This window comes from Theobroma umbraticum, unplaced genomic scaffold (genome assembly GCF_002168275.2).
Source record: "Theobroma umbraticum cultivar Fairchild unplaced genomic scaffold, ASM216827v3 scaffold_130.0, whole genome shotgun sequence".
Classification (NCBI taxonomy): domain Eukaryota; kingdom Viridiplantae; phylum Streptophyta; class Magnoliopsida; order Malvales; family Malvaceae; genus Theobroma; species Theobroma umbraticum.
Window position 1 is genome coordinate 2,951,064 of NW_018397264.1, and position 15,967 is coordinate 2,967,030.

General features: G+C 35.0%; 2 protein-coding genes across 2 annotated transcripts in view; both read left to right on the plus strand.

The window, feature by feature from the left end:
• The first annotated feature begins 1,646 nt into the window (after positions 1 to 1,646).
• LOC110421176 (myb-like protein X) lies at positions 1,647 to 10,801 on the plus strand. Its single transcript, XM_021434680.2, has 4 exons — positions 1,647 to 2,027; positions 2,341 to 3,272; positions 8,576 to 9,605; positions 9,826 to 10,801. The coding sequence occupies exons 2-4, from the start codon at positions 3,195 to 3,197 to the stop codon at positions 10,311 to 10,313; spliced, it is 1,596 nt and encodes a 531-aa protein (XP_021290355.1). The 5' UTR covers positions 1,647 to 2,027; positions 2,341 to 3,194; the 3' UTR covers positions 10,314 to 10,801.
• A 3,597-nt stretch (positions 10,802 to 14,398) lies between these two features.
• Positions 14,399 to 15,967, plus strand: part of LOC110421609 (protein ECERIFERUM 26-like) — a 2,584-nt gene continuing 1,015 nt past the window's right edge. The window contains exons 1-2 of the mRNA XM_021435233.2: positions 14,399 to 14,970; positions 15,919 to 15,967. The exon at positions 15,919 to 15,967 is cut by the window's right edge and continues 1,015 nt beyond it. Coding sequence (XP_021290908.1) covers positions 14,542 to 14,970; positions 15,919 to 15,967 — 478 coding nt within the window. The 5' untranslated portion in view covers positions 14,399 to 14,541. The remainder of the gene's footprint in view (positions 14,971 to 15,918) is intronic.

Consider the following 15,967-nt stretch of genomic DNA (forward strand, 5'->3'; position numbering starts at 1 on the left):
GGCAAAATATGGCTACACCGTCGTTGGCGTGTGCTTCTAGAGAGACCCACCCTAGCGAGCCTATGCAAAGGCCAAGACAAAGAAAGAGAAAAGAGCCCCCCCTTGTCCTCCCTCTTTGGGCCTTTGTGAAGGCAATCTGAGGAATGCCTAAAGCCGCTTCACATGGGCAGAGCATTGAGTCAATCGTGGTCATCTTTTTAAGGGGCACGTGATGGGATTACACGTGTATGGACAGATAGATATCTGATTGGCTGGGGTGGTGCCACGTGGTGATTCTTCACTAGCAGAGAAATTAGCTAACAGGCAAAAGGGTGCCTACCCACATGTGCTTCCACAAATGGCTTCCTATTGTAACTTAGACTTCTTTCTCTGGAGTAGCTTCTTCTCTCACGTGCATCACTAGCGCGTGGATGCTTCTTCTCCTGCCTCTTCTCCGCCATGCACCAGCGATCAACTTACATCAAAACACTTCGAGCAAACCTACATGCCAGGACTTAAGTTTGCATTCCTAAAGCAGCATCCATTGAAGTACAAATTTTGGCTTTTCTTGTTGCTCATCCCATCCCTCGGGCTTGAGGAAAATAAATAGATAAAGAGAAAGATAGAGAGAGCACTTCTAAAACCCTCTTGGAAAGGGGGAGTCTAATTTAGTAATTAAGTTAAGAGTATTATTTAAAAATCGGATTTGAAATTTAAAATCTGAAGATCATATCTATTTAATTAAATCAGTGAGAGAGATGTGGAATTTAGTTAAAAATTAATCCTATCTGTAAAGCGAATTAATATTATTAAAAAAAAATTAATTCACTTTAAAATTTTCACATTGATCGGTTCAAATAAAATATTTTTTTGTTTAAAAACAATGACGATGCAAGGTTGCTCCCTCTCACTCAGCTTATATTATATATATATATATATATATATATATTTACATGTATGTATTTAGAGATTAAATTTAAATATTTATGTTAAATTTTAAAAAAAATTGAAATTTATTGTGGTTAGGATTTATTTTTTAAACCTTTTGAAAATTATATTAAGTTTGGTATACCAGATTTGTATTAGATAGTTTAAATAAATCAACATGGAGGATTAACACAAAAAAAAGTTTTTAGCTATTAATAATAAGATGAGAGTACATTAACTTTATTTTTTAAAAAATTTATAAAAATATATAATTATCAAGACTAAATGTTAGAAAAATTCATGGAGGTAGAGATGAGGGTAGAGGAGGTAATCCTCGCTCTCGCCATCCTCCATTGTCATGCCTAATTATCACGGAGCATGCAACAAAGAAATTACAGAAAAATTATTATTATCAACGAAGAGTTTTGATTCTATAATTTAGTTTCATAAAAGTTATTACTAAATGTTTATATGATTAAATCATAATCATAAATCCTGATCTATATTGAATGGATAAAATTATTTTAAATATTTTAATCAAATAAATGTCACCTGTAGTTAATAAATCTGATTTTTATCAATATATGAATTCATACATGGTATGTTAATGGGAAAAATCTATGTGCTTGAGCTTAAGGCGCAGACGAAAATACACGACTCTCAACCTCTGTCCCACTCCCTGTCTTCCGCTTACTTGCTTGTCTATCTAATATCTAAAATGTTTATGCGTCTCACAATTGATTTGGGCCTTCGTCGGCCTCTCTCCCTTTTCTCCCTTTTCTTTTTTTTTTTTTGGTTAATGTTTTCCTCTCATTCTCGCGTGTGACTTCCGAACAAAATAATAAGCCTTCTTCTAACCAAGAAGCGCTCTCTCCTTCTCTCTCTCAAATACCCAGACCCCTACAAAACAAAACCAAAAAAAAAGAAAGAAAGAAAATCGTACAGAGAAAACATAACAGAAAAAAGAAACTGAGATTGAAGTTTGCCTACTACTTCTTCTTCTTCTACTTGTCTCTGTAATTTTCATTTTATATCTAATTTTTTATTAATCTGAGAGCAAAAATAGAAAAAAAAAAAAAAGATCTTGTCCTTCCTACAATGCCCACTTTGTAGCGGGCAAGGTAATAATCTAATCCACCCATCACCTTCGAAATTCATTTTTATTAAAAGCTGATTTTTATTTTTATTTTTATTTTTTAACATTTACGCTTTGAATCAAAGCTTTCTTTTTGGCTTTTGATCGATACCCATTTACTCTTAGGTACTCAGAAAAGTGTTTCTTTAAAACTTTTCCTTTTTTTGGTCTATTTTTAGTTTTTTGATTTAATTGTTCTTAGATGAAATTTGGGCCTTCTTTATTTTATCTTGTTATTTAATGGGTACTTAATATTTGCTTAGTGAAGGTTTTTTGTTTGATGGTTTTTTTTTTCCTAGGGTTTTCCATCTGGATCAACAAATTGGGGGAAACTTCCCAAATTGGGAACTGATTAGGGTTTTGATCAGAGCATAAATGGGCTCCAGCTCACATTTTTGGAGCATCGGATTGAAGAGTTATTTGTCTCAAGCTTTAATCTTTAAAGAGATTGCTTAAGAAATGGTGATGTCAAAGCTTTTGGGCATGGAGGAGGATTGCTTTCATATTGAATTGTGTAGATACTGATAAAAAAGGTTTGAAGATTTAGTTGTTTTAGAGAAAAAGGGTATTTGGGTTCTAAGTGATTTTTTATGTGTTTGATCTCAATTGGGGGATGGTTTTGGTATTGGGTTATTATTGGAAGGAGGAGGTGATGATTCTTTATTGTCCCAGCAGGCAACGTAGAAGGTCAGATTCTACTGGACCATTTTTGTTTCTTAGAAAACCGTTTGGTTTAACATAGTTTTCAGGTTAGAATTCTTCATCAAAAGAGCATTTCTTTAAGTTATCTTTCTTTGTGGGGCATTGCTGAAGTAGCTTAGTGTAAGATTACGGTAGGTTTAGTAAGTGATTTCAGACTTGCGGTGGTGATTTTTGCATCTGAAGTGAATTGTTTAAGTGATAGATAGTTGACCTGGGTGACTGTTGTGGTTAGGGAGATTCAAGGGCTTGGTGGGTTTAGGAGTTTTACGTGCTATTAAGTGAGAGGAGTTCATGGAGGAACATTGAAGCGGGAAATGTGTGTAGGGTTATGGTGCATGGACAGGAGCATAGTAACTTGTTGTTCCTTTTCCAGAACATCGCTACTGGAAGATAATTCAAGTGATTTGGCTTTTGGAAGGCATTCGTGTTTCGTGTTCTGAAATTCTGTGAAATGTCGCGTTGCTTTCCTTTCCCACCGCCAGGATATGAAAAGAAGGCTAGAACCGATGACGTGGACATAATAAAAAAGGTTAACCCCATTTTCTTATAATCTGTAACATTTAATGATAACCATCCATTTGTAAGTTTCATGAGAACTAGTTCCATAATAGTTGCATCGGATTTGAGTTATTGCTTTTCAGTTTTTATTCCATGAAATATTAAATGGCTTATAAAGTTTATGCTGTCTCATCTTAAAATGTATTTTATGTGATACATAATATTCTGTGATTGCTTTTACCGATGATTAAAAAATGCTATGTCTTGCTGAATGAAGCACATTTGTAAAAATTCATTTATTAGGTTGATAGGCTGTATATTTTAAACAGATAAGATCTTAATTATATATGCATATAGTTGAACTGGAAGCTTAGTTGGAATGGTAGAGCAGTATTTTTGGTGCCTAATATATATACATACATTGGGCACTATTGGTGACTAATGATTTATGGCTGAATGAATCTTTTATTAACTTTTTTTTTTGGGTTATTACTATGGTGTTAGAATCTGCATTGTTATTTTGGAGTTTATCTGCTAATTTACAAGTGGTTTTGATAATCTTATATGCAAATATATCTCATTTTTTTTCTATTAATCTATTTTCTAATTATACTTTTAGTTCATAGAAATAATGGATTGAGGAACTTATAACTTGTAAAGAATCATCACCTTGGGTGTCTGCTTTTCCGATATCTATGAGAATCAGTTTCTTTCCAAGTTTTTACGTGTTTAATACATGTTAGAATAATGGAATTAATAATGTAGACTTGTGTTTGAACTAAAATTTATTATTTTGGAAAAGAAGCAATGAGAAGTGAATGAGGGTACTCTAAAGGAATTGGCAATGGTTTGGACTGTTCCGATCAAGTGATTTGAACCGGCAGAAATGGTTAGCTTTTGCAGTTTTGCCAGCCAGATTGAGAGTGAACTTAGAGGCTCTTTGAGGAGATGAGATGGGAGAAAATTCTTTAAATAGGTTAGAAGAAACAAGTTTGTGGTTGAAATTGATATTTAATTTAGTTTCAACACTTTGAAACATGATAAAGCTAGTTAGGCATTCTATCTAAGACACTCAGATGTTTGAAAGTCAATGACTTTGTAGTTCAGCAACTAACCCAAAATCTTTTCTGGTTGGGTGTTGATGTGCTATTTAAAGTTACAGCTTTATACTGAGTTTGACTAAATTCGAAAGTTAGAAGCAAGGAGGAATCTAAGGCTCTGAGTTTCTTTTAATTACAATCAGCAAGTCAGTTACAATTTTTTTTGTATCATTTATGCACGCTAGTTGGTGTCATGTTGGCATTAGCAATACTTGGAGGTAATTGTTTGAGAAAGTAGTAATGTTAATTGGTGTATGCATGATCCATGACGCGTTTTCTGTCTCCCTCCCTCTCCCATATTCTTTCAATGTTTATTATGAAGTTGTGGTTATTGTTCGGATAAGAATTTTAATTTAATAACCACATTCACAAGGAAAAAGTTTATTTTTGATTGATGAATGAAGGGTTGTCGACTGTCTTTTATGAGTAACTCAAGTAATTTCCCCCCCCAGTTTTAGCTGCATTTGGTAATTTTGCTATGAGAATCCTTATCTTCTGCTTTTCACTGTGATGCAATTTGAGAAATACATCCGCTTGAGAGAGAGAGATAAGTAACTTTTTACTTATCCATATTTTCGTAAGAATTTTATTCTTCTGCAGTGTCCCGAATTTGAATTCCCTCACGTTTTTGTTTCAACCGCTTCCCTTGTGTTTTCTCCTATCTGTTGCTAGGATATGTCAGAATGAATTTTTAGTGCAACTGTATTAGGACTATTGCAGATCCTAAAGGAATAATCCAAATTAATCACGTGTAGTAAATCATTTGTCTTTGCATATCTCTTAGTGTAAATGAATATAAAAGTAGAGTGATAGCTTCGTGATCTGGCCTGCATAATTTTCTTGCTTTAAATAATTGAAGCTTCAAAAGCAAACGTCCCATCATTTCGGCAATTCCTACTGCTGCTGCTAGAGGGGCGCTCTCAATCTTGTGTGATTTCTTATCATCTTATCTGGCTTTGCATTCTGTTACACCCTGCCACCTTGTGTTTCTCTCTTTTGTATTGTTTTGTTTATGTTGTTGTTTTCATTTTTTATTTTAAAAAACTCACTATGTATTCGAAAGTTATTGTTGTGTATTAACTGTTAAACATGGTCAGTATGTTTGAAATGGCTGAAACAGTATGTAACTTGAGTCTATGCTGTGAGGGAATGCTTGGTGATCTGTATACTGGTAGTGCGTCCTGGTTCTTATTAATATTAGAGATTGAATGGCTGTATGATCTCTCTCTCTCTGTCTCTTTATTTTGTTATGATTCTTGAACCCCTTTCATGCTCATGTTACTAGGAGTTTATTCTGCATTCTTGGAGATTTCTTATTACCGCATTCCCATGCCCCCCTGCATGTTTGTATCTTCCTGCAGTTCCGTGAAATATTTATTACCCTCTTTTTTTTGTTTGCTGATCATGGTGGCCTTATTTCTTCACCAGAAAGGTATTTTATAATGTTTTCTCCATGGAGGAGTAACTTGGGTGGGGGGGTTGGCTTGGGAAGCACGATTGCATCTTCCTGCAGTTTTTTTCTTGATTTCCTTGTACCCTTTTTGGTGTTGGCGGCTTATCTTGGAGACCTTATTTCTTTACCATGAAGCTGTTTTATACAGTTTTCTTCATCGAGGGGTGTTTTCTTGTCGACTTTCCATGTCTTCCTGTTCCCAATCGTATGTGTTTTGACTTATAGTATTAATTCTTCTGGTGACATGTCGGCACCTAAGTTTAAATTTTCATATTAGTTTGTGACTCAGAGTAATACATTTGAAATTTATTCACTTAAAAGCATGTGGCAAACCTCCTATAAGTATTAGTTCTAGATGTAAAGTTGCTGGTTCGGTGTATTCATTTTTAATTAGTTGGTTAGTTGATATGTTGATCTGGGGAGATCAAGTAACTTGTGGATGGCTTATGTGGGATTAGAGCATCATGAATAAGTTTCTCTTTATGGAAATCTGCTATTATGCTGTCATTAAGTTGATTACTAGAATAGAAAAGCTTTTGTATTGTTTGATATAGAGATAGCATGAGGTTGATATGAAGAAATAGTTTGGGCTTTGCTGAAGGAATGGGCCAGACATTCATTACCACGGATGGAGGATATTTTTGGTAGGGTATGGTTTACCTTGTGAGTTACCAAGGATAGAATATGAGTTGTCATCATGATTTCTTGATGTTGGGATCGGTGCCTTATCATTTTTTTGTTGCCCGTGAAGTGAATTGTCTGTCATGGCATAAAATGAATATGTGGTTTGAACTGGTTAATTTTCAACCGAGTATGACTGTCAGCTTGGCCAAGATTTCCTCCAACTTGTGTTTGCTCTAATTGACTGTGTCACACCTTTAAAAATTCTATAAGTCAACTTGAAAGCGCTTTGGGCCCTGAGTTGTGGTGCTTTGGGTAGGAAGACTACGAGGAGCATAGGTACTTTTATGATTGTAGCTCTTAAGAGAATATGGCTGCCACACATGATGCTAGTCTCTTCTTTCCAAATTCTTTATTCAAATGTATGCTATAAAATCCCAATTCAGTTTCCTAAGAATGTGATTTTAGAGAAACTGGGTGCTAAACTGACATAGTGACCATTGTGGTTAGCACGTGAACGATTCCCTTCCTCCTTCTTTCACAAAATGGCACCAACTTCTCTAAAGAAGATAAAAAGAGGAAGCAAGAAAGTGCCCGAATTACAGCATTGAAAATGAAACTTTTTGGCAAAGTGATTATTTAAGCAATGTTCATTGGGGTATTCAATAGTTCTTGTTCATTGGGATATTCAAAATTTCACAGGTCACTCCTCGCGTGTCTAAAATGAGTGTTTGATACTTTACTGCATAATATTTGGTGGGAAAAGAGTTTTCACCTTTGGGACTAAGTACACCCATGAAAGGTATCTAGAAGTGCAAGTGAAATTGCAATAATGAAAATGAAGTTTGGTGGTGCTGGCTTTTATAATTTTTTTTCTCTTATTGATCTAGCTTGGGTTATTGTGAGTTGTTGTTGAGAGAATGGAGTTGATGGACTATATTTCCTTACTTATTGGAGAATATGGAATGCACCAAGAAGCTTTGGTTGTAAGAACTTAAGGAAATTCTGTTCCTTTAAGCCTTCCTTATTCAAGTACAATGCAATATGTATATCAGCTTTTTCAAAGATGAGTGCATTGTGCCTCAAGAATTTCTTGTTTAAAGGATGAGATTTCATGTTAATAGATTTCTTTACACTACTTCACTACCTTAATCTCAAATTTCTTGAAAGTCTCCGGGGATGGCAAAACAAATCTGTGTCTTCTTGTTCTCCACCACTTTGTTAGTAGGATGTTTTTCATGTCATTTAAATTCACCTTGCTTTGATCGGTAGTGGACCTTCTGGTGGTGTGCTAGTCTCCTTTCTGTCATCTGTTTGCTGATGATGACATTAAGGTACACCTAATATAAGGTTGAGAAGTGCCTTATCTCCTATGCAGGCAAAATATAGAATAGATTTTCAGAACAATTTGGTGTAAAGGCAGTCCTTGATGGATTTGAGTACCATTTTCTCTTTAATAGTAGGATTTGCTTGCGTTTTCCTGGTTCTTTTTGCATGGTTAAGGCCTTTAGCAAATATAATTGGAGAGTTTGCTCATTAATTTGGTATGTACTATGTTATCTCAAAATTTTTTTGTCTGACGTTTAAGGCTAGGTATTTTATGATTGCTATTGCAACAACATTTTATGGTAGAGATGTGTGGAATTCTATTTTAGCTATCCAGGCATGGTGCTCTCTGTTTGCTGGGTGGTTATATTGGTGAATGATGGTGGTTCAGCCTTGTCTGCCATTTACTAGTTGTTGTTCTTTTTGTGTTTTGTGTTTGTGGTGTGTGTTGTTATCGTTGTGGTTTCTTGGATTCTCCCTGTTGCTTGGCTAATAAATGTTTATCAGATTTCCTTTAATTCCCTCTCTTATAACCTTTTCAAGACAGGATACAAAGGGAATTGTTAGATTTATCTTCTGTCAATACCTTAAGTAATCATTTGGTAATTTTCTTGATGGATGATTGGTGTGTAATTTGTTGACAGAGGTATTTTACTCTGTTGATATGCTTAATATCTGCATTAATTGTAACTTTATGCAGAATGGATCTTTTAGTGTAACTTTCACATTTTGAGGGTTAGTGAAGGTTTGTTTGATTGTTTCCTAGTTATATAGATATTCTTTTGCGTTCGACTCATGAATCCGTGTTTTTCTAAGATCATTCTTAATTTTCAGGAGAAGCAAAAAGAGAAAAAGCATAAGAAGGATAAGAAGGACAAGGAGAAGAGAGAAAATAAAGAAAAAAGGGAGAAAGATAGGAGTGATGGAAAGCATAAGGATAAGAAAGACAAAAAGGAAAAACACAAAGACAAAAAGAAGGAAAAGGATAGAGATAAAGAAAAAGATAGAAGTAATAACTCAGAAGAGAAGAAATTTCCTGGTCATCCTGAGGGTCAAAATGGGGAGAAAATCTCAGATGAGAAGAAGCTTCAAGGAAAGTTTGAAGGTCACTGTGGGGAGAAGTTTATTCAGAAAGAGAAGGGTAGGGATAAAGATCGAAGCAGTTTATCAGGTGAGAAGAAACTTGCTGGGCAAGTTTCAGGTTATAATGGGGAGAAGATCAGCCAGAATAGCCATCTGGCTGAAGATTTCAGGGATTCTAAATTTGTGCAGGAGTTGGGAAGGAGGGTTAGAGATGAAGGTGCAGGAACTGGAAACCAATTGGCTGATAAGTTTATGGTTACCGACCGAAAAAGAGATGAGGGAATGGTCAGATTGGTGGCTAAGACAGCCAACATATTGGAAGAGAAGGACAAGAACAAGAGAAGTGATGATAGGAAGTTGGATGTGCAAGGAATCAGGGAGGAGACAAGATCTAGTGGAAATGCTATGGTTCAGAACCTTCCTGGAGCAGCTAAAGCTAGAGTTGAAGGGATTCCTAGACAAGTGGAGGGGAAAGAAAAAACCAAAGAAAAGGAAAGTGATGATAAAATCAGGGATAAACGCAAGGATAAAGACAGGGAGAAAAAAAGTCATGGGAAAGATAAGGACAGGGACAGAGAGAAGAAGAAGGAGGAGAAGGCGAAGGCAAAAAGTGAACGTAGGAATTTTGAGCTGGATAACGTAAAAGGAAGCAACAAAGATGACCCTGTGGGTACCATTAATCTGAAAACATCACATCCTTCCAAGGAGGGCAACAAGGATGCTGTTGCTGAGGGAAATCTCCGCAAGCGAAAGGACTTGGAAAAAAATGGATTTTTTCATGGTGAGTTTTATACCATGATTGTGTGTATAAATCCCGCTAATCACTTGAAACGTAGGTTCCTTTTATTTGTTAGGAAACCTGGTGGTAAACCTATGCATAAAATCGTGCAATTGCTTTCATGGCAATAATTTTATCCATTTTTCTTAGCAGGGGTTAAAGTTCTAAAGCTCTATAACCATCTTGGTAACAAGTTCTGCTTTCTTTTTTATTTTGGTTACAGTTAATGACAATAAACCCAATAAGTTTCCAAGAACTTCTTCTTCCTCTCATCCATTGACGGACAATGGAAGGACATTGGAATCTTGCCAAGCTCCCATACCACTTACTTCGGATAGCCAAGGGGCAGGAACCAGTCTTAAAGTGGATAATAAAGATTGCAAGGTGAATGGTATCATTGAAGCGCAGCTGTTATCTGTCTCCCCAACAAAGCCTTTAGCAGCAAATGCACAAGCTATTCAAATTGATGAAGTGTCTATGAAACCACCCCATCCAGATTCCAAGTATTTGAGCCAGGTACTTTCGGTGCCCAAAATGGAAGAATGGTCTGATTTTGATGACCAAGAATGGCTATTTCACAGCAATGAATCTCAATCAAAGAAGCCCAAGGTGGGATTTTCTGAGATTGATGAGGCACCACAAGTGTGGGCAGAGGCGCTGCAGATAGAGTCAGCTGATGTTTGTGCTCTCCCATATGTTATTCCATACTGATTTGGTCTTTTATTAGTGGGCACATGGTCAACCCCTCCTACAATCCAGCAGGATATGGCCTTCTGGGCGGATTGTTTGATTTCTGTTGAGCATTCTTTTGTTGTCAAACACCGGTGCTGCAGTGAATGTTTTTGCATGACCGGCTGCCAAACTTTGTTGAAAGGAAGTGATCTGTCTCGTCGACGAGCACATGCTCTATCGTGTTTGGAGGGTGGGTATTTGCCCCTTGGTTCGAACCAACTAATTCATTCAAAACACACGATGCCACAAAGGCAACCGAATGAAGGTGCCTTGAAAGGGAGATGTATAAGCTTGTGCAATTCTTATTTTAATTGCTTAAAGCTGAGAAGCTCTTTCTAATTGAGAATGTAAGAGAAACTAGCTGTGGTCTTTGCAACTCCACTGCAATTTTGATTTGTAACATAGAACTCTTATTTACAAGAAATGTAAGATAGAGGGAAAAGAAAGTAGTAGCATTCATTTATTCACCTCTCTTTGTAACTGTTGTTTATATTACCGTTTTGCTTCGTGTATAGACTTACCATCTCTGTTTTCCTCGAGTCACCATGTTCTTCTGTCATTTGCGTCCCTGTTTCTCCTGTGAAGCTGTCTGCCTTGAAATTAACAACGTCCATCCTAGTGCCTCAAACCTTTCATTCATCTTAGAGGTCAAGCTGTTGGCAAATTTGCCATTGAAAATTTGCTAGTAAAAAGAAAAGCAATAAGAGTCGTGCCTTACTATTGAAAATTCGCTAGTAAAGTTCTTTAAAGCTTGTTCAATTTGAGGTAGAAATATTTTATTTTATTTTTTGAAGTATTTGATGTAATTTTTTGTTCTATTTAATCTCACGATGCTCTTATCGTTATTAATCTCATTACTTGTGATTGAATTTGTTTTGAAATTATTTTTTTTTTCATAGAATTATTATTAATTTTTTCAAAAAACTTACTTGCCTAATTTGAGATTGAAATACTTTTATCTCGTTATTTTGAAGTGTTTGATGTAAAGATTAGTATTTACAGATGATATTGCAACATTAACACAGATATTGAAGTCTGGGTAATCGTATATCTAAGAGTGTTATTGCAGCAGACATCATTTATTCGAAGCCAGTAAGTCCCCAATCATTGAATATTGCTCCGTGAAAACACAGAAAGCGATCAAGAACACTGAGATTGGTGCAGGAAAGAAGCTGATTACAAAAAAAAAAGATTTGAATCATGTATCAATTATTAAACTAAATGTTCGGATGCAGATCCAATAAGATTAATTTTTATCTTATAATTATGAAAAAGAAAAATAGTTAAACAAAAATATCAGGAATGAGCAACATGTTTAAGATTATTATTCCTGGACATTTATGACAAAATAAAGACTATCAGTAGTCACTAGTCAGTGAGTTGGGACTGTAGGAATCACGTTTTCTCATTTACAACGTATTGCAAACATTAATAATGATTATAAATACCGTCCCTAAAAAAGTTGAGTATACATATATGGTAGCCATAATGTCACGGGATTAATTGTGCCGCCCTTAAATGCATTTTACCCTAATTCACAACCTATTCAAGGTACATATTGCTAGTACAATATTTTGAATATGTATGTACCTAGTTATCAAGACGTGACGTTTATATATATATATATATATATATATATATGATACGATATATAATTATATAAAATTTTTTTAATAAACTGCATATTATTCTAATTATCTCAAACTTGTTTTTCTCTTTCTTTTTAATTTTATATAAAATTAATTTTATTTTTTAACAATTTTTCATTAACACAATATATTTACAAATTAAAGCTGCAAAAAGGGTAGGGGGCAGTATGAAGCCCTGTCCCAATTGTCCCGGACCCCTTTGTATTTAAGCTGAGTGAGCTGGCTAGATAAGTATAGGATAAGTTAGGTTGTCACTTGTCACTGCCCTCATTGCCCAGCACTGGGACCATTGTATATTGTTTCATTTAATTCAGGAATTCTCTCTCCCTTCTTTCCATTATTGGAGAAAAACCTTCCCACGTGGAGAACTCATAGCTAGAGTTTGCCTTCTCCCAACTCATTCAAATACAATGAAATTCCTTTCTACTATGGGGATCAGAAACTCAAACTTTAGTTGGCCGCAGCTATTTTCGGTGACAATGGAAAGATTAATCAGGCCATTCTACAAAAACTGTGATTGCTATCATCCACTCATCTTTCTTCGTCGCATCCATCCATGTCGACCAAGAAATGGAATTGATCCCAAATAAGCCCAACATATTGGAAATTAACCAGGAGTTTCATTGCCATCATTTGCAACTATGTTTCGGCCTAACATGAGGAATGGTAAATCAATTAAGGCCCCAGATGATTAGAGCAGAGGCAGCTATTGTGTTAATTAATTGAATATATACAATTAATATCTTTTAGTAAAAATTTCAGCCCCTTAGGTACCATTTCTTTGTATTTGAAGACTTTATGGAATGACTAAGTTAACCTTATGAAATGAAACTAGGTATCCTGAAGCTAACATGGTATATATGAAATGAAGTTAACCTTATCAATTGCTATAAATGAATCATTAAACCATCTCCAACATGGTATCATATCTAGGTCAAACCTTGTCTTCTATCTTCTTCCCTCTTTAATGCCTTGAGAGTCATTGAAAACACTTGTCAGAAATATATTTAAAATTTCTGGGTACAACAGGAGATTTTATATGAAGAATTTTATGGTAAAATTAAAAACTTTTACTCCAAGACACCATACTTGAGTTAAAAGCAAAGACAGGAAAGCAAGGACAAAGCAAAAGCATGGTGGCGCTAGCTCTCAATTCTTTAATTTTATTTAAAATTTCAAAGTTTCTCTTTTTTTATTTTTTTATATTATTATCCTAGGCAGAAATTTATTTTGACAATAAAATTTTTAAACTTCACAAATAAATTTCCAACGATTGACATGTACTCAATCAAGTAATGTGCATGTAATTAGTCATAAAACGTACTTTGTTTTTTTTTTTTTCAAAACGATGGAAACTTAATCATAATAATTGTAACAAAATAATTATACCAATGTGTTTTTGATTGGCAGAAAAAAAAATTAATATTTTAATAAACTAAAATTTGAGTTCAATAATGTCTTAATTGAAAGATAAAGCTAATAGATAATTGAATGTTAAGACTAATAACAAATCTTTGAAGAGGACATTATTAATTTATGTCGCTTTTATTTTTTGTTGAGTTTTAATTATATACCCTTCTTACAGTCGGGCAATAAAAAATGCATCACTAAAAAAATAAATTATAAAAATGACATATATATATATATATATATATATATATATATATATACACATACATACACATACATGAAATGATGGAGTATTGGGTTGACGAAGGTAAAAATGTTTGATGAGGATAAGTGGGATGCCGAGATGCGTAATGGTTGATGTAAAAATGCATGTCTAATATGTATGTATCATCCCTTTGATATGTAGCTGTGTATAGGCTCAATGTTTGATTTCTTTTATATATATATATATATATATAATTTTAAAATAAGATGAATATGTAAATAATGACATTACATATTGGACAGGGCCCTTCATCAAATGCACGGGCTGACTAACTGTCCTTCAGATGAATTTTTATTTTGGTATTTAATATTAAATCTAAATATTTAAAAGTCAACTTCTAACTTTATGAGGAGACTAGTAAAGATTAGAGAATTTTCATATTGATGAAGAACCTCCCATTAGTTGAAATTGCGAATAATATAAATTAAATCTGAATTTAATTAGGAGTGGTTTAACTGAGAAGTTACTGCACCAACTATTAATTTTATTATTCGCTTGAACATCAATTTTTCTGAACTTTTATTCTCATGCATATTTGTTCCCATGAATTATTTTAAGAATTTTTTTAAAAATTATTTTGCAAAAAATGCACCTTATTTTGAGTAAGCACATATAATCATCCCAGTTTAAAGTCTCTGGCTAGAAGGAGCTTTCCATCCATTTCAAACTAAGCGGTGAACTTTAAATGCAAAGCCAAAGTGGCCAACTGTTCCACGTCTAACGAACCAATGAATAAGAACCAAATAAATGTTTCCCATTAAATCCCCCACCGCTCTTGATTTGAGAACCCAATTTATAAGCCCCCCCTAAAGCCACGTTGGCCGACGTGTCCGGCCGTTTTACCTGTTTCTCTCTCCACTCCACTTACTTCCCAATCACCAGCATGGTTCTTCCAGAACTAGACCACCTTGTCTATAACATTAGGCTCTCATCCGTCGGTCCAGGCCGCGTGACCGGTACGGATGTGGTTCATGAGCCTAGCGGCCTTGACTTAGCCATGAAGCTTCACTACCTCAAAGGGGTCCACTTCTTTAGCAGCCAGGCAGTGGGAGGGCTAACCCTCGCACACATGAAGGAAATCATGTTTTCCTGGCTCAACGACTATTATATCACCTGCGGCCGGATCAGGAGAAGCGAGTCAGGCCGACCCTATATAAAGTGTAACGATTGCGGGGTGAGGTTCGTGGACGGATTATGTAATAAGACAATCGATGAATGGCTAGAGATGGGAGATGATTCCCTTCACAACCTGCTCGTTTACCATCGAGCCATCGGCCCAGAATTATCATTTTCTCCTTCAGTTTACTTACAGGTGATATGTTCATTAATATTTTTAGCAACCTTTCCGGCTAAGGTAATTTCCATTAATACTTCACCCTGAGCTTAACGTGCAAGTAACATTACCTTATTTAGTAATTGTTCATGACTTATAAACTGAAAGGCTTGCTTTAAGTCAACTTATGACTTTATTTAATCATTTCTGCAGAGTCATACTACTTTTCTTAGGTCAACGAGAGAGTAAAACCCAACAAAACCTTTTTTTTTAGATTAACTTCCTTCAACGTTTTAGCTTCAAGTTTTTAGGTTAAAACATTAAAAATAGAGAAGAAAATTTTTTTTCCATGTCTACCCTTTTTCACATTAAAATTTTCTTTTTGCTCAACTTTTCTTCCCAACTGTTCGAATCATCAATTAATGCGAAAGGCCAATGGTCTCGCTGTCACTGTGGTTGTCATGGCACACCACTAATGAAATGCTACCAACGAACCTTTAGCATGTGTTATGTTTCCTTCTTTTTTCATACATTTGAATGTGTTTTCGATCGTTTCTTGTAATCCCAACTAGGTATATGTAGAATTTTCACACAAAATAAAAATTTCGAATCATCAATAGTTTTATTTATTTATTTATTTATTGTGTTTGAGTATGCTAATCTAAAGAAAGTAACAAATGAGCATAGATCAAATTAAGTTTATTATATTGCAATGACTTGATAAGCTTTTAAAAGAGTAAGTAGATGGTGATAGCACGAGTCAATAGTTAGAGAGAGGAAGGAATGAGGAATATTACTCTCGCAACATGAAAATCAATAGTTCTAGTAGCCCGTAGAAGAAAGAAAAGACCAGTATAGAGAGTGGCTGACCATGTCTATGCAAGAATTGCCCTATCCCCTAGATATGCAAGGACCACGCTGGGTCTTGAAACTCCAGTGGCTTTATTACTTTCCTTCCCTGATTTTTTACTGGGCTTTGCTGTGCAGTTTACTCGGTTCAAATGTGGAGGAATTTCAGTGGGGATGAGCTGGGCCC

Bases quoted from the DNA above. Each gene is read 5' to 3' on its own strand.
- LOC110421176 (XM_021434680.2), top strand. From the start codon at position 3,195: ATGTCGCGTTGCTTTCCTTTCCCACCGCCAGGATATGAAAAGAAGGCT. The intron at 3,273-8,575 runs GTTAACCCCATT...CTTAATTTTCAG, and splicing joins ACGTGGACATAATAAAAAAG to GAGAAGCAAAAAGAGAAAAA. The intron at 9,606-9,825 runs GTGAGTTTTATA...TTTTGGTTACAG, and splicing joins AAAAAATGGATTTTTTCATG to TTAATGACAATAAACCCAAT.